At 48.1% G+C, this 20,518-nt stretch overlaps 1 protein-coding gene and 1 long non-coding RNA gene across 8 annotated transcripts in view; one reads left to right on the forward strand and one right to left on the reverse strand.

Annotated features, from left to right (window-relative positions):
- Positions 1 to 1,574: 1,574 nt before the first annotated feature.
- On the reverse strand, positions 1,575 to 8,154 carry LOC132421143 (uncharacterized). Of its 4 annotated transcripts, none has more exons than XR_011246383.1 (3): positions 7,930 to 8,154; positions 4,445 to 4,531; positions 1,575 to 1,851 (listed from the first exon to the last, which is right to left on the reverse strand). It is a non-coding gene; the product is annotated as an uncharacterized lncRNA (long non-coding RNA). The 4 variants fall into 4 exon arrangements; XR_011246384.1 differs by lacking the exon at positions 7,930 to 8,154 and adding an exon at positions 7,809 to 7,901; XR_009518512.1 differs by lacking the exon at positions 7,930 to 8,154 and adding an exon at positions 7,233 to 7,310.
- MAP3K8 (mitogen-activated protein kinase kinase kinase 8) overlaps positions 5,960 to 20,518 on the forward strand; it is a 28,678-nt gene continuing 14,119 nt past the window's right edge. For 2 of the 4 annotated variants that reach the window (XM_060006365.2, XM_060006368.2), the window contains exons 1-2: positions 7,364 to 7,862; positions 12,958 to 13,319. In XM_060006365.2, coding sequence (XP_059862348.1) covers positions 12,981 to 13,319 — 339 coding nt within the window. In that variant the 5' untranslated portion in view covers positions 7,364 to 7,862; positions 12,958 to 12,980. Of the gene's footprint in view, positions 6,070 to 7,363; positions 7,863 to 8,166; positions 8,205 to 12,957; positions 13,320 to 20,518 lie in introns of those variants that run through there. The other 2 variants (XM_060006366.1, XM_060006367.2) reach the window with 2 other exon arrangements.

Below are 20,518 nucleotides of genomic sequence, written 5' to 3' on the forward strand. Positions count from 1 at the left end.
ATCTGGTGGGTGAAGCCCAGGTTGTTGACTCTCCTGCAGTTCAATTAGCTAGAACCACCCATAGTGGCAGGTTTCAAGCAACCAAGATGGGGTTTGGGGGAGGCTGGTGTGGCCTCTGAGAGCAGGGCTGCAGGCAGAAGTAGGGAGGACTGGCCAGCGGCTTCACGGACAATAAATAAAGAGCAGCAGATGCACGGTGAGGTTTGTCCCTGGAGTCTACTGATTCCCATAAGTGGCTCTTGAATGAATGACTTGTAGCCCCCGCTATGTCAAAGAATATCATAAATCTAATGGCTGCCTGGGCTTTTGTTTTTTTAGTTTGTTTATTTACTTATGTAGTTTTAAAATTTATTTTTAAATTTTTATTTTATATTGGAGTATAGTTGACGCAGCGTTTTGAAAGTAGCAAGTGTGGGTTAGAATTATGGCTCTGTGTATTATCTGAGTAATCTCAGATAAATTACTTACTGTAAATTTCAGATTCCTCAAATGTCAGACAGGCCTAATGACAGTCACTTTCAAGGTTATTGTATGAATGATAAGAACTGACAAATATATGAACGTATTGTGGTTTTCATAAGTATTTTAGTATAAAGACACATAATAATGGATTTCGCTTTGCTCCTGGTGTCAAAGCTGTGAGTTGTTGATAGCACTTGATGTTATTTTGAAAAAAAAGGAAAGGAAAGTGTAAAAAGCAAAATGAAAACAAAGTAATTTTTATTTGTTTCCCTTTCTGTAAATAAAGAAACTAAAGCTCCATGAATTTATTGATTTGCCTACAGTCACAGGGACAGAAAGTGGCAAAGCACAGGTGTGAATGCAGGACATGTTCTTTTTGCCTGCCCCATACTCCCCTTCTCTTGGAGCTTTCTGAAATTCATATCTCAGGGGCCCAAGCCCCTTTATACTGAACAAGAATTCCCCAGGGGATTCCTAAGAGGCAGTGGGCAACCCTGATCGTAAACCCAGCCAGCATCAGCTTGGGAGTTTAGATTAGGAAGGAAAGTGTCCGCTGCCACCGCTCCCGAGGGGTCAGCCCAGGCTGCAGCCTCGCTCTCAGGACAGACCCTCCATGCCCTTCTCCCCTTCCCATGGCTCTACTGTTAGGACAGAGATGAAGCTCCAGGAATGACAGAGAGATGGGGGCCCACGATCACCCTTCATTGCTGGAGATTTTGCTACTTGGGTAGAAATAAAAGTTATTCCGATGAATTATTGAGTGTTAGAAAAGGGAGGGTAGAGTCCAAAAACGAATAACCTAAAGTGTGTCAGAAGTACCTGAAAAGGGCGTCACAAGTACCTGGATGCAGTTCTGTGCCGGCAAAGGTTTAACAGCCAGCTTTGCGAAAGCCCTGCCCTGGTGTGTAGCATTTGCTGGTTTCTGTGGTGTAAATACTCCCACGATGGCCTATTTTCAGTTGCTAACTCGAGGTAACCAAGTGCAGAGTTGGAAAGAGACATACAGGAACCCCTCACGGTGCAGTATTTCCACCATGTGGATGTAATAGACATGAGTGAGAGCCTGGACAGCAATAAAATGCAACAAAATAATCGGGAAGTGGTAAGTTTTTCATATTTATTACATTGTCTTTAATATATATTTCATTTACTTGTAATTTTATATAATTTTATTTTTAGTCATGACTCTATTTAACAACCAGCTGTCACAGTTCCTGAAGAGTTTATCCTCGGCTCTGTGAGCTGATAGAAGTAGGTTCCGTCCATCCTCTGTAGGGCTTTGGGTGAGGACCCTTGTTTTGGGGAGAGCCTTGGCCTCGGGGGGCTGTGCTCTGTGCCAGAGCTGGGTGGGTGAGTGGGAAAAACTGCCGGTCCATCCGCCCTCAGCATCTGTGAGAACATTTCAGGACGCTCTTAAGCCCCAGCAGTGCCTCTAAGCACACATCATCCCACCCAGAACCGGGCTGAGAGGGCAGGAAGTCCCTCTGGGCTCCCACAGACCCCAAGAGACATTAAAGCTGGTTTCCCTTAAGCCTAAGCAAAACTAGCGTTCTATTTCTGAGTTTTCCTGGGCTCAGCCCTCTTCCACATCTCTACCCCCTGGGAGACAGCTGAAATGCTTTCAGAACCTCTCCTCCCGTGGTTAGAGATAATAGATTGTCCAGCTGAAGACCCAGTAGAGGTATGTCTGACATTTATTCATATGCGGCAGAAGGGAGCCAGAGGCTAGAGCCTGAAAAGGGAGACCAACCTCCCGCAAAGGAGAGGCCAGATGGGAAAGCAGTGGGGGGCCTTTCCCAACGGGCTGAGGTTCAGTCCTGTTCTCCTCCGAGTGGCACCAGCAGACCCAGCCATGCACCCTGGCGCTTCTGCGTCCATCTAACCCCGTGCTGGTAGATGGAAGACATCGCTTCTTTGAACTTGGGATCAGACGTGGATTAGCGTCTGGTTTCCTTGGACACATTAGTTAGCCTCTTTAAAGTCATGTAAATCCTACTGGCAAAAAAGAGAGACTAGTGCCCGTCTCAGGAAAGCAATGGGCACAGTGCTCGGGACGCAGCTAGTGCCTAAAAGACGACAGCTACTCGCATTATTTTCAATACGGTCGGAACGTATCAGGATGCTTCATTATGATGCAGTCCATCCATCGAAGCATCTTGATACTTAGAAAAATGTTCTCATGAACATTAATCCCGGGCTTTGGTTAAGAAGGGGGAGAAGTCTCCCCAAGACACGCTGCGAGGAAACTGTTGGCAATTGTTCTTAGTGTTGTAACTGCAACGGCAAACCCCCAAATGTGTTTAACTCACTTGGTTTCAACTAATCACGTGAGAATAAGCATGAAACACCTTTTTTTAAAGGCTGTTGAAATACTAATCCGGCCAATTTCCTAACATGTAATGTGTGAAGAACACCGTTTCAAAGGAGGTCAGTAATGATTGTTTTTGGAGAGGATGCTCTTCTGGTGTTTGTTTTTTTGTTTTTTTTTTTCCTACCTCTACATTTACACTTGCACATCAGCCGGTGCTTAATTTTTTAAAACAATTCCTTGCCTCACCCAAGCAATAAGTTGCCGGTAGTCCCTCACATCGTGTTTGCAGGTGATGTGTGGTCCTGGGATGAGGGGACTCTGGCTAATAAGGAGTCGTGGGAGATGCTTAGGAGATAATTTCCACAAACCCATCAGGGACTGCTCCAACATTTGGCCCCATGCAGTTTGGGGGAGCCTCACTGCTGAGCCCTTTTCCCCCCCTCTAAAAATGGGAAAAATGAAAGTTATTGCACTGGCCGGAGGAGAGAGCCTTGAACAGTTCCTGGGGGCATCCCAACCCATGTGGTAATCTCGGAAGCTCGAGATTAAGAAATGCTGTACCAGGAGTTTCCATTTGGGGGGTGGAGGAGAGAAGCACAGGGCAGTAGTTTCTGTTTTCAAAGTGTGGTTCATGGACCTCACATTTGGGGAAGTCACAGCACAAAGCAACGAACAAAACAACATAATACATTTCATACAGAACGGCGTGATGTAGGTTCTTTGAGAGACCCGAGTTTTAGCTCTCTGCACGTGAGAACAAAAGGTGTCTGACTCACACCTAGGCCCAGTTTAAACACGGCCTTCAGAGATAAACAACGGCCACAGCTGAGAGCATCTGGAAGCAGGGGATTTCTCCCCCCATCTCCCCCACGTGAGGTCTCCATCTCTACTCCGGGCCCCACTGCCCTCCTTCCTTGCTGTTCCCGCTTTGCACAGTGATGGCAGAAGTTGTGAGTACAGAAGGTGAGGAGAGACACAGGAGGGATGAGGACAGAGGGGACTGTCCCTTTCATCCTTGTCCGCCCTCTGGGTGGTCTGCAGGGGAAAGCCTTGCATGGCGACGTGGCAGGAATATAGATACCCCCGGATTCCTTAAGGCATTCAGGTGCCCCTGCAATCTTCTCTGGGATGCCGTAGGGTGGCCAGGGCGGCGGGGACGGCAGAGCAGAATGTAATGTTGCACACGTGGTGGTCCCCACAGCTCTGCTGGAATCCTAATCCACCTCAAGATGCTGCGAGAGGCCAGCAGGTTCATCGCCAGCAGCTGCAGGGGGCCCGGGCCGGGCTGGAGGAAGCAGTTTGTGTTTCAGGTACCAGAGGAGCAGGGCCAAAGTCCAAGGAGCATCAGCCTTGGGAGTGGGGGGACAGGGTGGGTCTGGCGGTCCTGAATCTCCTCCCCTGGGTGCTTCATCCTTCCATCTGCTGTGTCTTTTTAGTGGCATCCAAGCTAAATTCTCTGCCAGTGCATACGCAAGTTTTGCAAATTACAGCTTTGTAACTTAGAAAGACTTAATATGAAAAAGTTCAATTATCACTGAAATCCACTCACATTATCATAAGAAACTTACCTCCGTCAATGAAAAAAATAAGACCTACTGGACTTCTAAAATACAATTTCAACGGTTCAAAAAAGTTAAAGATTGTAATAGTGGTTTTAAATTGATTACTCACGTGTCTGTACAGTTTCTCATCTGAAGGTTATTGTCAGAAGTTTAAAGAGGTCATTGTTTAAACCTCTTGATGGGTAAATATGTATAGCTGTAACAAAAGCCAGACAGAAAAAAGTTATGCTCATGAAATCAGGCTCAAGTTCCTCTTAACTTTAAAAATATCTTTGGCTTCCCTGGTGGCGCAGTGGTTGAGAGTCCGCCTGCCGATGCAGGGGACACGGGTTCGTGCCCCGGTCCGGGAAGATCCCACATGCCGCGGAGCGGCTGGGCCCGTGAGCCATGGCCGCTGATCCTGCGCGTATGGAACCTGTGCTCCGCAACGGGAGAGGCCACAGCAGTGAGAGCCCCAAATCTTATTTAAAGCTTAACTGAAATTCAGTATTTAATGATCTTCCTCAAACCCTTTTGTATTTTACTGTTATTATAATTTAAGAAAAAGAAATACATTTTTTCACCAAGCCACATATGGGTATCCCCTACTTTTTTCCAGTTTATCCTAGTATTCTCTAAAAATATTATAGTTTTTGAATATGAAGAAGACTGGAAAGCAGTGTCCAGTATTCTATTTATTAGTCTAGAGCCCGTTAAGGTTACGTAGGCTGAGGCACTGACTGGGTCACCTACTACTGTACATCGTTTTGGTTCTGTTGAGTAAATGAGCTCTGATTTCCAAACTACAGATGACAAACCTATTATTGTCCCAACCTGCCAGTGGAGAAAGCCTCTTCAAGTACACTGCAACCTTGCAACTCAATTTTCAAGTGCATTTTGTTGGGCGCAAACAGCTTCCAGAGCTGTTTTGTCACGTGCTCTCATCAGCCACCTCCGGCTGTGCACACTCCCGCTCCGGTGGTTTCTCCTTGGCAAGTTTAAACCTCACCGTTCTAGCATGCTGAGCAGTATTGCTTTTGCAAGCCTGTGTAACGAAGTCTTGACGGAGAAAAATGCAAGTAGTCTGCAAACTTTTTCTTTCTCTTCAATTGTCCTCTCTCTCTGGTAATCCGGGTCACCAGATCCAATCTCTGCTCGACTTTAAAAATGTATTTGAGTAAAATCTCTTAATCCACCCCACCAGATGAACTCTGCTACTGCATAAGCAATGAACAGCCAGAGAGAACCCCGCTGCAGCAGCCATTTCACCAGCTCCCTAAAATGCAACTATATTTGGAAGACCTCTGTGTAGGAAGTAAGACTAATACTTAGTTCCCAGAAGATTAGGTGTGGTTTTCATTAGCTCATCAACGGGGTGGTTCCATGTTTCTATTTTTAAAATTGCTTATAAAGATCATCCTTCGTTGGTCAGAGACAACAGATAGAGGAGAGACGTCTCTCACGTTATGATCAGAGGCAACAACCAGGCCAATCTGGTTCCCAGAGAAAAGGCGAAGGGAGCTGATGCTACAGTTTCAGCCGAGACTGGGATAATCTGCTTTTGAGTCCCGGCCAAATTCCACGGAGTCCGCGGCCAGGCCAGCCGGGCTTCTCCCCGCCTGGGCGCGGGCTGCATCTGCCCAGTCAGGGCAGCAGGGTCGGTCCAGGCAGCGCGCCCTCCTGCAAGAGCAGAAGCAGCCCAGTCCCCTGGACCAGGGTCGGGGGGTGGTCCAGCCCTGAGACCACTTGGAAATGGTACTCGCCCCGCGTCATTCATGCCGCTGCACTCTAGTACTTAAAATAATTGGGGGGATGGCTCAGTGTCTCCAATCAGTCGTCAGCGTTTAATTTGCTAGTTGGGCTCGCTTTTACTAAAGTCTCGGGCGTCTGTCAATCCCCTTGTTATCACCAACGCCGCGGGCCCAGAAGCACAAAGAAGTGATGGGCGTTAAGGTCCCACAGCGAGGGCCTTGCTTCTCATCTCAGCTAGCCTCTGTCCGCCGGCAATTCTCAGATGACTTCCTTGGGTGGGAATAACAATTCACTTTCCGTAGGAGAAACGCGGAGAGTCTTCGAGCGGCTCCGCTGCAGTCTTGCCCTTGTGTGCGAGTGAGGGTGCGTGGGCCCGAGACGAGCTTGGGGACAGGAAAGGGCCGGACGCGGACTCAGCGAGGACGTTGGAATCTGGGCTCCACCTGGCACGTCCAACGTCCGGGTCGCCGAGATGGAGAGGGTCGGTGCGTTACAGCGTCTCTCCCTCTCGGGGCTGTCTTTCAAAATGTCCCGATACTCAAGAAGTACTGGCAGGGGCGCGGGGCAGGGGGGAGCGTGTGCCGCCTCTCGGTGGGTATCGGCAATGTCCAGCAGAGAGGATTTCGCGGAGAGAGGCGCTGTTTCCCTAGAACTTCCTTCCGGCTTCGCCGCGAGAAAACGCTTTCCACTCGAGAAGGAAGATCGCTCTAGACGCATTTGGACCTTCTTCCCCAGCGGGACAGAGAATCCCAGACTCGAAGCTGGGGGTTATAGGAAGAGACGGGGCAGATACACTTTGTAACCGGGCGGTGCCACCTAACCAGTTCCGATAAAGGCTGCAAAGAGCGAAACCAGGTTTTCCTGGCGGGGACCCCGGCCCTCGTCCAGCGCCCCGTCACCTCCCACGGCAGCCTCTCCCAAGCCCTTCAACTGGGTCCGTGCTGGGGGCCACGCATCACCGCCCTGCGTGTGTGACCTGGACCGAAACCTGAGCGGGGCGGGCCGCGGTTCCGGGAAGCTCCCTGCGCCTCCTGTAGCGCGGCGGGGGCAGCACGCGGCGCCCCTGTTCGCCACTCCCCCCCCCCCGAGCACACAGACACACCCTCCGGCATGGGGTGCGCGGGAAAGGGCCGGGGACCCCACAGCAGCGCCGAGGGCGCCGGCACCTTAGGAAATACGAGCTTCCCTCGGCGGCCGGGGGCGGAGGCAGGGTCGCCCTTTCCAGCTCCGCGTCGGGGCGCCCTCTACCCCCGGCTGCCGGGTCCCCAGGTCGGAGGGAACTCGGGGGTGTTTTTCCACGCTGAGGGCCGGGGCCGCGCAGCCGGCGGTGGCCCCCGGGAGGCGTGGCGAGACCTACCCCGCTCCCGGCGCGCCCCACCCCCGTCCCACCTCCAGCTCCGCCCAGCGCCCCGAGGGCAAGCGGGGGGAGGCCGGAATTTCCCCTCGCGGGGGCTCGGGCAGCCTTGTAAGCCCGCGGGCTCTTTCTGTTTACGGAGAGAAAGGGGAAATGGAAGAGGCGGGGAGGCGGCGGCTGGAGTCCGCTGCGCCGCCCCTCGGCCGGCCCAGAAGCTGTGAGTCAGGGGCCGACGAGGGCAGCCCGGGCGCGCGGGAGGCGCGGGGCTCACTCGACCGCTCGGGCCCGGACAGCGCGCCAACGCTCCGGGGCCGGTAGCCCTGGTTCCCGCTCCTGCCGACGCCGGACCTGGGGACCCCGGCGCGCCCGACTCCTGGGGGCCGCCCACCAGCTGCGCCGCGAGCCGTCGGGGGACGGCGGCGGGGCCGCGCGGAGGCCGCAGGTAAGAGTTCCGGGGCTCGGGGCTATCGTTCGATCGCAGCCCTGTTGGGTGCCCCGGCGGTTCGCACCCTGAGGTCCGGGGCGTCCCGGCATCCGGGAGGGCTCCGGGGCCCTGGGCGGGGGGGCGTGCCCGTCTCCGGCTGCGGCGCTTCGGGGCTGCGCGCGGGTCGCGGCTGCAGCCGGCGCAGCTGGAAAGCACCTTGCGCAAGGGTCCCACGGGGCACCGGCCGCGACTCCTCCCCTTTCCTCCTCCTTCCGGGATCCCTAGCGCGCGAGCAGGGCAGGTCCCGGCTTCCCGCCGCGGGCGCCACCCGCAAGGCTGCGCCCTCCCTGCTCAGACCCGGTGAGTGTGCCCCGGAGGCGCGGGGCCCGGCTGCCGCTGGCCCTGGCGATGGGTGCTCTTCTCATGTGCAAGTCCTTTAACGCTCCCTTCGTCTTAAGGACCGGGAGGAATGGAGGGGAGGGGGTTTAGCAGGGTCGAGAGCCTCCGAGCAACTTCACGCTTGCATCCCGGATCCCATTCTGCGACCAGTAGGGTGGTTATAGCAGAACACGAATGCTGGGCTTTTGGCCTAAGAAAGAATGTTAAGGGGAAAAATGTTATTTCACAGATGTTTCCCCGTGGAAATGCAGTATCAGGATTCCGAAGTTCTAGTTCTAGGAGGGGAACCACGTTGAAAAAGGAAGCGCAGCGTCCAGATCGTCCCAAAAGTTAACGGGGAAGGCCGCGAGCTATCTTTAAGAAAACATTGCAACGTCTGTTTCACTTTTGGAAAGACGTATTTTGGCCCAGAATAAAGGACTGCTCCCGACAAAAACAGGGAAGGAAGCAGTAATACAGTTGCTTTGCGTACCTGTGGCCTGAGTTTTAGGTACTTGCCAAGTAGAAGGTAATTTGGATCGGCAGACGCCCCCGGATCTGATGGCGTGAGGTTGGTGTGCGGTATTTCTGGCAGACGTCCTATAAGGAGAATCGGATGGTTGAGGCATCTAGAGGTTTTGAAGTGGCTGTGCTTCTAATACAGCTAGAATGTCTTCATTCTCGGTTTCTTTTAAAAAATAAATTTGTTTATTTATTTATTATTTATGTTTGGCTGTGTTGGGTCTTCGTTGCTGCACGGGCTTTCTCTGGTTGCAGCGAGCAGGGGGTGCTGAGGTGCGCGGGCTTCTCCTTGCTGTGGCTTCTCTTGTGGCGGAGCACTCGCGCTCTAGGTGCAGGGGCTTCAATAGTTGTGGCTTGCGGGCTCAAGAGCGCAGGCTCAGTAGTTGTGGCACGCGGGCTCTAGAGCGCAGGCTCAGTGGTTGTGGCGCGCGGGCTCTAGAGCGCAGGCTCAGTGGTTGTGGCGCGCAGGCTCTAGAGCGCAGGCTCAGTGGTTGTGGCGCGCGGGCTCTAGAGCGCAGGCTCAGTAGTTGTGGCACACGGGCTCTAGAGCGCAGGCTCAGTGGTTGTGGCGCGCGGGCTCTAGAGCGCAGGCTCAGTGGTTGTGGCGCGCAGGCTCTAGAGCTCAGGCTCAGTAGTTGTGGTGCATGGGCTCTAGAGCGCAGGCTCAGTGGTTGTGGTGTGCGGGCTTAGTTGCTTCGCCTCATGTGGGATCTTCCCAGACCAGGGATTGAACCCGTGTGCCCTGCATTGGCAGGCGGATTCTTAACCACTGCACCACCAGGGAAGTCCCAATTCTCGGGCTTTTTGAGAAAAAAATATTATTAGAAGTCTTATTGGAGGTGTGCCCTGAGGGGCAATGTACTATCTTGGCAGAAAAATCTTTTAAATGTGAAGTAACATGAGGTATAATCATCCTTTGTAAGGTAGGAGCCTACACCAGTAATCTTGGCCATTTTCATGCGCACTTGCCAGGAAACGCTCACCTTTTGTCTATGGAGATGGAAGTAGCTAAGAGTATGCCATTCTGTTTAGGAGAGTATCGCCTCTTGGCTTTACTGCCAATTTCAGAAATTATTTGAAGCAGATCATTTTGACTGTATCTGCCCATTTGTCCATTTCTAAAATTGGTATAGTCCCCTCCTGCGTTAACAAGTGGGGATTTAATGCAGATTTTTATTGAACACTGTGTGGGGAAGGGTGCTTGCTGCTGAAGTGAAATACAGATCCCTTCATCATTCACTTTTCTAGACGTCTGCTGGTGGTGAGTAACGCAGAGATCATTAGCATCTTGTCTGCTTAATTAAGGCCTGAAAACGCTGAGGCTTCTGCCGGCACCTCGAGCGGGCGGTTGTCAGGGTTTTCTGGGGCGCACACGGGTTTGCACGCGGGTTTGCAGGAGTGGAGGTTGGCGTTGCTAGGGGATTAGTGGCACCGAAGACACACGCCTCCACCTCCCTGCCCTCCCCCAGCAGATTACGGGCGTGTGTGTTTCCGCCTCTCAGGTTTTACATACAAATGTTCCAGACTTTCTGCAGGATTTAAAAACCAAAACCTGCCTTTCCTCTCTGGATCAGCTAACCGACTTGTAAACTGTATGGACCTTTTCCTCTCTTTCTATAGCCCTGTTACTACTGGGAACTTTACTTTCTCTCTGGCCAGCCATTCGCTAAGTAAATTCAGCAGGTTTGGAACTTTTCAGCCAGTGGGGCCCTAAATCGAGCTGTTGTTGTTTCAATTCCATTTTTTTCCCTGTAAATTCTACAAGTAGAAACTGCAACTAAATGGCCCCGTGAAACCTAGTCCAATGTTCCTCCGTTAACCTAAAAAATTCCTTTCATAAGTCAAGAGACTCCAAGAGCCTGAATCAGTCTTCCTCCAAGACCAGCCAGGTCTCAGAGAGGGGGCTTTCCTTTGCTCTCCAGATGTAACTGTAAGGATAACAGCCATCAAAACATTTCATTGGTTTCTGCCTTTATTTTTTTTCTTTCTTTGTCTCTTATTTTAGAAACAGTCTTTAAAACCTTACTGTGAAGAAGGGGGAGGATGGGGGTTGGAGGGGAATAGGTAGCCGCAGCCCATTTGCAGTTAAGAAAGGCGGCCTAATGCAGTACCTGCAAAGCCAGGGATCCGACCCAGTCCTTCGATTTCATGCGCATCGTAGCAGCTTCAAAAGACATAGTTTATGTACTGTGCACCAGAGTCTGTGCCCAGCACCTTATGCTCTGGAACGCCTTTGACCCTCACAACCACCTACAAGGGACATGCTGTTATTACTTGCATTTTGCAGGTGGGGGACGTCGACATGAAGTGAGGTTAAAGTACAAAACTTGACCAAGATCATGCAAACACTAAAGGAGGGGCTGAGATTGGCCCCCCGCAGCCTGAGTCTAGATGCCGTGTCATAACTGCGTAATCCTAGACTTCTTTCCCCATACACAATTTGTAGTGGCACAGGGGTTAAGACTCCACGCTCCCAATGCTGGGGGCCAGGGTCCGACCCCTAGTCAGGGAACTAGATCCCACAGTGCATGCCGCAACTAAGACTTCACATGCCACAACTAAGGAGACTGTGAGCCACAACTAAGGAGCCCGCTGGCCACAACTAAGACCTGGCCCAACCAAATAAAATAAATATTTTTAAAAAAGAGCATTAAAAAAAAAAAAGAAAGAAAGAAATGGATCGTCCAGTAACTTAATAACGACACTAAATTGCATGGTTCTTTTCTCAAGTGAAATTCACCAAGAGGCCTATGTCTGGGTCTTGTGGGCAGGTGGCCCCAAGGTGGAATATTTCCTGGAGTTTGGTGCTTGTGCTCCATCCAGGTTGATGGGAGCCTGTGGCTTTTGTTTAGCCCTGTGTGTTGAACGCATTGAAGGCTTGTGCTTTCAAGAACCTGAAAGACTTGGCAGAGAGAGGCTGCTTCCAGGAGCACAGTAGTTTAGGTAGACATACATACCTTTTCATTTTCTTAGGTCTCTTAAGTCCTTTTACCTTTAATCCTCTGGAATGGTGTTGTTCCCAGATCCTGAGTAACAGCATCACTGTTTACTCTTGACTTACCTTCTTCTTCTCATTTACAGATCCCCAAGGCTCCTGATTTGTATAGAAGAGCTGAAATAGGGTTTTGGCTAATCAGAGTTAGTCAGTCTTGCCCATGTCTTGCTTATGATAGGTTTGGCTTCCCTGGCTTCTTTATAAAACCACAACTTCTAGAGAGTCATTGATCTAGATATTAAGTTAACTTTCTTGAGTCTTTGAGATGCATGCTTTGTACTGTTAAAGAATCCTGGTCACAGGAGGGGACAGCTGATTACAGGTTAAAGGAATCTTCTCCTTTCTCATACCCGTCCTCAGCAGAAAGAAGTTTGAGATTTGCCGTCTCCTTTCTAAATGAGCTGTTATTTGTGTCAGAATTTTTCCTGAAACTTGACTTACCATCATCACATTTGCTCAGATTAAAATCCGTGTGACATGCTTCTGGCTTCAGGGCCTGAATTTTATTTGCAAAGTTAGCTCCTGAATTTGGTAAAGGAGTTTTTTGTTTTTAAGTAAATTTCCATTTTCATTTTATTTATTTATTTATTTTTTGGCTGTGCTGTGTGGCTTGCGGGATCCTAGTTCCCCAACCAGGGATTGAACCCGGGCCACCACAGTGAAAGTGCTGAGTCCTAACCACTGGACTGCCAGGGAAGTCCCAAGGAGTTTCTTTTTTTAAAAAAAAAGCCACCCACGGCCTAAAAGCCACAGAGATCATGCAGGGAAGATTGTCCCCTGCGGCAGGGTTGGAAACGGTCAAGTGAGCGCCGGACTAAAGGTTGTCTAAGGTCCCTTTCTTCACTGTCTGTGCATTTGACCTCACACACACTGTGGCCAGAGCCCTTATTTTATTTGTTTGTTTGTTTTTGTGGTACGCGGGCCTCTCACTGCTGAGACCCCTCCCGTTGCGAGGCTCCGGACGCGCAGGCTCAGCGGCCATGGCTCACGGGCCCAGCCGCTCCGCGGCATGTGGGACCTTCCCGGACCGGGGCACGAACCCGTGTCTCCTGCATCGGCAGGCGGACTCTCAACCACTGCGCCACCCGGGAAACCCGCCCTTATTTTATAAACAAAGTCGTATAGAAGCCTGTTCCCAATCCTTTCATGTCAGTTTCCCATTGATCTCAAATGCAAATACAAATACAGTGAACTAAGTAGTCGAGGTTTCTTTTGCAGACTCTCTGGAGAGCCTGACCGTGATGGAGTTCATGAGCACTGGAAGTGACAGCAAAGAAGAAATCGATTTATTAATGAAGCATTTGAACGTGTCTGATGTAATAGACATTATGGAAAATCTTTACGCGAGTGAAGAGCCTGTGGCCTACGAACCCAGTCTGATGACCGTGTGTCAGGACAGCAATCACGAGGAGGAGGGGCGTGCCGACTCCGTGCTGCTCAGCGGCCAGGAGGGGCCTTGGCTGTCATCGGTCCGATACGGAACCGTGGAGGACTTGCTTGCTTTTGCAAACCACATATCCAACACCGCCAAGCGTTTGTACGGACACCGACCGCAAGAATCTGGAATTTTATTAAATATGGTATGTTTTTTCCTGATCAGTTGAGTGCCGTGTGTTCAGCTTACTACTGCTGCTGCACTTACTGCTGAGTAGGATGTGAACCTGGTTCAGGCTGGCTGCCAGGTATGGTGTTTAAAAATGGAATATCTGTAAGAATCACCTCCGTGTGAAAGGCGCAAAACACGGTCTTCGTTAAAAGTTCCATTTAAAGAATCTTTTCCATATTTTAGGAGTAGTTCTACAAATAGGTAATTAAGAAGAATGAATTTTAATTTAACAGTTCACTGAAGAGCTCATGCGTCAATTAGGCCGAAGAGAAAGGCTTCCTGAGATTCCTTCATCTGAGAGGGGAATAAAGGCTTTGTCTTTAATGAACATGTATTTTTTATGTAGTACTGTTGATGTATAATTTTTATAAGTTATAGGTGTACAATATAGTGATTCACAATTTTTGGAGGTTATACTCCATTTATATCATTATGAAATATTGGCTGTATTCCATGTGTTACACGGTATATCCTTGCAGGTTATTTTATACATAATAGTTTGTGTCTTTTAATCCTCTACTCCTTTCCTCTTCCCTCTCCCCACTGGTAACCACTAGTTTGTTCTCTATATCTATGGTCTGTTTCTTTTTTGTTATATTCACTAGTTTGTTTTATTTTTCAGATTCTACATATAAGGGATAGCATACAGTGTTGGTCTTTCTCTGTCTGACTTATTTCACTTAGCATAATACCCTCCAAGTCCATCCATGTTACTGCAAATGGCAAACTTTCATTCTTTTTTATGGCTGAGTAGTATTCCATTGTATGTATATGTGTGTGTGTGTGTGTATATATATATATATATATATATATAAAACACATCTTCTTTATCCATTCATCTGTTGAGGGACAGCTAGATTGCTTCCATTCCTTGGCAATTGTAAATAACGCTGCTATGAACATTGGGGTACATGTATCTTTTCAAATTTGTATTTCCATTTTTTCGGATATATGCCCAGGGGTGGAATTGCTGGATCATATGGTGGTTCTTTTTGGTTTTCTGAGGTGCCTCCATGCTGTTCTCCACAGTGGTTGCACCGGTTTACACTCCCAGCAACAGTGCAGGAGGGTTCCCTTTTCTCCATATCCTCTCCACATTTGTTATTTGTGTTTTTTGATGATGGCCGTTCTGCCAGGTGTGAAGTGATGTCTCATTGTGGTCTTGATTTGCATTTCCCTGATGATTAGAGATGTTGAGCATCTTTTCATGGGTCTGTTGGCCATCTGCATGTCCTCTCTGGAAAAATGTCTCTTCAGGTCTTCTGCCCATTTTTTAATTGGGTTGTTGTTTTTTTGATGTTGAGTTATAGGAGCTGTTTACATATTTTCGATATTCATCCCTTCCTTATTGGTTGTATCATTTGCAAATATTTTCTCCTGTCCAGTAGGTTGTCTTTTTGTTTTGTCAATGGTTTCCTTTGCTGTGCAAAAGCTTTTAAGTTTAATTAAGTCCCATTTGTTTATTTTTGCTTTTATTTCCTTTGCTTTAGGAGACAGAGCCAAAAAATATTGCTACAATTTATGTCAAAGAATGTCTGTTGAATTTTTTTGAAGGCTGAATTTTTGTGCTCCTCTCTTGTCACATCTTGAAACGTCACGATATTAATACTGGCTACATTCAGTTCTTGCAGAAATGTAGTTTGTGGCAGTAAATAGTTATCCACAGATTCACTCTCTTTAATTGACAAAGTATGAATGACAAGGGCTATACTTGTTTAGTCACCCCAAGTATCCAAAAGATCCAACATATTGTGACAACACTTAGTTGCCACAGGAGGGGATCAGGTGATGTGTTCGGGTGTGGTCAGTGTCTTAGTCTCTCAAAGGTGAATGTAGTTGCTGGCTAGAGGTGATGTTATTTTTTAAAAAGGACAATTCACAGAGGAGTGGCTGGGAACTTGCAAAACTCGCTTATTGATGAGAGTGCCTCCTTGCCTCTGGTGTATCTAAATGGCAAGAAGGCTAATGTATGGGGGGTGGTGCTGAACAAGTAAAGATTCTGGACCGAGTACTTAATTACTATTATTATTTTTTGCATACCACATTCGTTCAGTTCAAAACAACACAGTGATTTAGGTCAGCCGTGTAGTGAATTATTTTGTTAGAAGCCAGTTGTGTTCAGCTATAGCTCAATTTGCAGCAGAATTGCAAAATTACCTCCCCCCACCCCGAAAAAAAAAGATTACCTTTGGCATCATTGTATGACTTGCTTTGGTCTGGATATACCAAACTGTGCTTGATAGTTAACTTTGCCTTGAGAAGAGTACTTCTGTTTATAAATGGGAAGTCATAATTTGAATAAGGGTTAATACCTGTTTGTCTTAGGTAAAATATAGCTGGAGAATTCTGGTTCAAAATAATATATATATCTATAATCAGAAACATAATTGTTTATGTATTTCTCTCTCTTTTCTTTTTACATATTTATTTGTTAAAATGGGTGTCTTAAAGGAAAAGATGCAGAATAAACACGTTATCTTTGCTTGTGAATATGTAGAGACTTGGGCTTATTTCCCCTGGACTATCAGACTGATGAGATGGGCCATAGAATTGGGAACGTACAGAGGGAATTCAGGAAAAATATAAAGAGTACAAAGGAGTAGCTTCCTGAAGGTTTTGGAGTGAGGGGCAAAAAGAAGCTCATGCGGCAAAAGAGAGAAATGAAGGCATTAAAAGGAGGTGAAAATATTATCAGCAAAGCGTAAGAGTAGACTGTTGTTAGTCCTGTCATGGAGCCTGTGCTCCAGAAATGAATCAAGGCATATTTGGGAGAAAATTTGCAAATAGGACACATCAAAAAAGCAGGGAACTTTACAACTTTCAAAAAGCTTTTTGTTGGGCTTCCCAGGTGGCGCAGTGGTTGAGAGTCCACCTGCCGACGCAGGGGACACGGGTTCGTGCCCCGGTCCGGGAAGATCCCACATGCCGCGGAGCGGCTGGGCCCGTGAGCCATGGCCGCTGAGCCTGCGCGTCCGGAGCCTGTGCTCCGCAACGGGAGAGGCCGCAGCAGTGAGAGGCCCGCGTACCGCAGAAAAAAAAAAAAAAAAAAGTCTTTTTGTTTTAAAAAGTGATCAAGAATATAAAATACAGCAAGAAGACCTAACCTTAAAATCCACAGGAAAGTAGACCATGCCTTATTTGGCAAATCACCCTGTGATTGATGGCTCAGGGGGCTGTGATTGGCTTTCCTGTCACTGTCCTTAAGGATTGGATGCACCCCTGTGACAGCTAGTAGCCTGGCACAGCTCCGTGTTTTATAAATAATGGCACAAGAACGGCGACTTGCCATCCCAGATCATAGCCAGTCTGAGACAAGATGGTGAAGGAGGCCACGTTGGCTCCTGGCTTCCTTCAGCCTCGCGTGTGTTCTCCTGGGAACCATCCCACCTTCAAGACCTTCCTCTTCCCATGGCCCTCCCCCTAAGACCATCAAAACTTTTCTCTCCTGGCCTTGCTGCTGTCTGTTTCTCTGCTTTACAAGGTGGCAGCTAATTATCTACCCAACAGCTTGGTTCCAAGGTAAAGTCGACCTTCAAGTGTATCCACATGCGGACCAAATGCTTTCCTTCCGGTATTCATCCATTCATTTTAGACAGAGCTCAAACTTCTGCAAGAGATGAGGTACTTCTCCAGGTGCTGGAGATACAGTTTGTGTCCCCTGGTAGCTTTCTGCGTTCTGGAGAGGGCAAGTAGACAGGTAATTGTAATGCACTGTAGGACTTCTCCATACAGCTAGCCCTGATCGCTATGGGAACACTCAGGCGGGATACCTCACATAACCCCGAGGGTGAGCAGGTGGAAAGGAGGAATGTCAGATAGGCTTCCAAGAGGAATTAAAAACATTCTTTTTTTGGCCGCACTACACAGCTTGTGGGATCTTAGTTCCCCAACCAGGGATTGAACCCAGGCCCTCGGCAGCGAAAGTGCTGCGTCCTAACCACTGGACCGCCAGGGAATTTCCCCGAGAGGAATTGATACCTAAATTACTGAGCTGGAATCAGCCAGATAAAGGGGCTGGAGAGCAGGGAATGTTTCAGATGGAGAGAATGGAGTCACAGACGCCCGGTGTATTACAGGCAACCTACCAGCACAGCGCCTGTGGAGTTAATTAGGGTGGGGGACCCAGGAGTTACAATCATATCCTGAAGCATAGGCGTGTAAAATGGTGGTCTGCATGTGTGTGCAAGTGGGTGCTATTTTCAGAAAATAATATTTAAGAGATTCCACCAACATCCAGCAGGACCTGGGGAAGAAACTTTAGGAGACTAAGCCAGGGGTTGCTTTGCGTGAGGGTGCTACAAGTTACTTACAATCTAGACCAACTGTCACCCTCACCTGGGGATGAATAACCTAAAATGGGTTCTAAACACTCAACTCTTGGGTGATTGTTTGGGAAACTCACGAGCCCCAAAGAGCTTGCTCATAGATGTGGGTGTGAGATGCTGTCCTGCTCCACAGGCCAAGTCACGGATTCCTGGTTTCTCAGGGTTAAAAAAACCCTTAAAGATACTTGACTCAAGCTCTCTGTCTGAAGCTTGAATCACCCCCTTTATCAGCTCCAATAATTGCTGGGCCATTTTGGTCTGTGCCGGGAAACCTGTGACGAAGCATGCATCATATTCTAGGGCATTTAATGTCATATCGGGCCAATGCTGATTGTAGGGAAGTCCTTCCTTAGAGGGGACTAAAAGCCATCTCTGACTCCCCTGACTCCTAAGCCCTACTTCTTGGCCATGGTATATGGTATATACATATACCATGAGGAGTTGTGAAGACGGCAGGCCCTTGAATTAAAGTGCCCAGCATGTGTCTCAGCTCTGAAATGGACTAGCTGGGTGACATTGGCCCAGTCATTACAACCTCTATGCCTCTGTTTACTCATCTGTAAAATGGGCAAATGGCCACCTTCATTCCATACAATGAAGCACGTGACCTGTGTACACACAGTGCGTGTTGAAAGGATGCAAAGCCACCCTTGTAACGAGTGTTAATGTAAAATACCTTTGCTTAGCTCCCAGGAAGCATCCTGACCAGGCCCACCTGTGAATGGCTTCACGAAGGAAGAAATTAACATACCCCTTCCAGAGCATCACCAGAAAATAAACCAGTGCATCTAAGAAAAAAATGGAAAATTTTATTTGAGCCAAAATAGAGGCTTGTATCCTGGGAAGAGCATCTCAGGAAACTCTGAGAACTGCTCTGCCTGTTATGATCCAGGGACTTTGCAGAACCACAAACTGGCCATCACTTGCATGTCACACCACACGTTCAGGGACTGTCGTCTGAGGTGGCCCGGGAGAACTTGCAGGGTGTTTGGAGGAGGGTCCCCAGAACGCTGGGGATGATAAACTGCAGTGAAGGAACTGTAGTATTTGATCTAAAGAGAAGAGGCCAAGCCGTGCTCAGTGATATGTAAATGTAGACATTTAACAACTGTGTTCTGATCACAGCTCAGCTTGAATTACAGCCTCTGCAAGATCAAAGGCTCTTACCTGAGGAATAGGAGCTGCGGCTTTGGGGTCAGACAGACCCGAGTTTGAATCCTGACTCTTGCCGCCTAGTGAGTTCCTTAACCTCCTGAAGCCAGTTTCCTCATCTGTGAGTGGAGATAAAAAGAGCCCTTACGTCACAGGCCTGTTATGAGAAATTGCTGAGTTAATGTATGAAGTACTCAGCACAGTGCCTGGCCCAGAATTAACGCTCGGTAGCTGGCTGGCGTTACTACTCTCCATCCTGTCGGCTAAGAGCGCACCGCATCAGAGGGGGTTAGAGCAGATTTGGGTTGGACAAGAGTAAAACTTTCAAGGGAAGTAAGTCAGACAAAGACAAATATTATATGACATCACTTATACGTGGAATCTAAAAACATGATACAAATGAACTTATTTACAAAATGGAAATAGACTCATAGACATAGAAAACAAACTTATGGTTTCCAAAGGGGAAAGGGAGGGGGGAGGGATAAATGAGGAGTTTGAGATTAACAGTTACACACTACTATATATAAATAGGTAAACAGCCAGGACCTACTGGTTACAGCCCCGAACTTGAACCTGGCTGTCCCTTTGCTGTGGGACCAGCAGAGCAGGACAGAGCCAGATCCCACGGATCTAGAACAAACTTATATACAAAACAGAAATCAACCCACAGACATAGAAAACAAACTTACGGTTACGAAAGGGGATGGGGGGAGGATAAATTAGGAGTTTGGGATTAACATATACATACAGCTATATATAAAATAGATAACCACCAAGGACCTACTGTATAGCACAGGGAACTGTATTCAATATCTTGTAATAACCTATAATGGAAAAGAATCTGAAAAAGAATAGAGATGTATATGTATAACTGAATCACTGCCGTACACCTGAAACTAGCACAACATTGTAAATCAGCTATACTTCAATTAAAAAAAAATTTTTAAGTAAAACTTTTGTTTTCCAAAGGTGAGTTAAGCCCTGAAGTGGATTCCTGGAGAATCGAATGAAATTGGGTCTGTAAATATTTAATAACAAGGAAGAGGCAATAAAGCGAGTGCAGCTGAGTGCCGTGAGCATGGTTCTGTCTGCATGTGGTTCCCAGCGTGCTGTAGAAGTGGCCTCCAGGAACTTGAGGTGACAATTCTTGAAAGGACGTCATATTTCAAACTTGGCAACGCCGCGGTCTGCACTTGGTCATTTTCCCTCTCGGGACCTGCGCAGAGGCTGCACTCAGTGAATACTGAAGTTTTTAGTGTAGTGACTTCACATTTCGAAGTATTAGCGTTCTTCGCTTCATTCCCTAATAGTGAGCACGCCTGTTCACGGGGTGTAGCTAAGATTAGCAATAGTAGGTCCTGAGTGAATAACGCTTACGGTCACCAGGATTATTCCCAGAGCAGGGCCCGTGTAAGGCCCCCTGCATCTGGAGATGACTCGGAGTCTACCCTTTACCCACGTGATCTGCACTCCCCTTCACCCTCTCCCATTCCTGAAATAACTTCATGTCACTTTGATAGTTTCATAATCCCCGAATTCATAATCTGAAGTCGTAATATTCCTAATGAAACGTAGGTAAAACCTGTATTTTTGAGACTCTAACCCTTGAAAGCATACCCAACACATTTTTTTTGGGAATGTGCTCCAGGTCATGTCTCCCACGGACTATCTTATTAAGTTGTTTTCATTTGAT

The sequence above is a fragment of the Delphinus delphis genome, chromosome 2 (genome assembly GCF_949987515.2).
Source record: "Delphinus delphis chromosome 2, mDelDel1.2, whole genome shotgun sequence".
Taxonomy (NCBI): domain Eukaryota; kingdom Metazoa; phylum Chordata; class Mammalia; order Artiodactyla; family Delphinidae; genus Delphinus; species Delphinus delphis.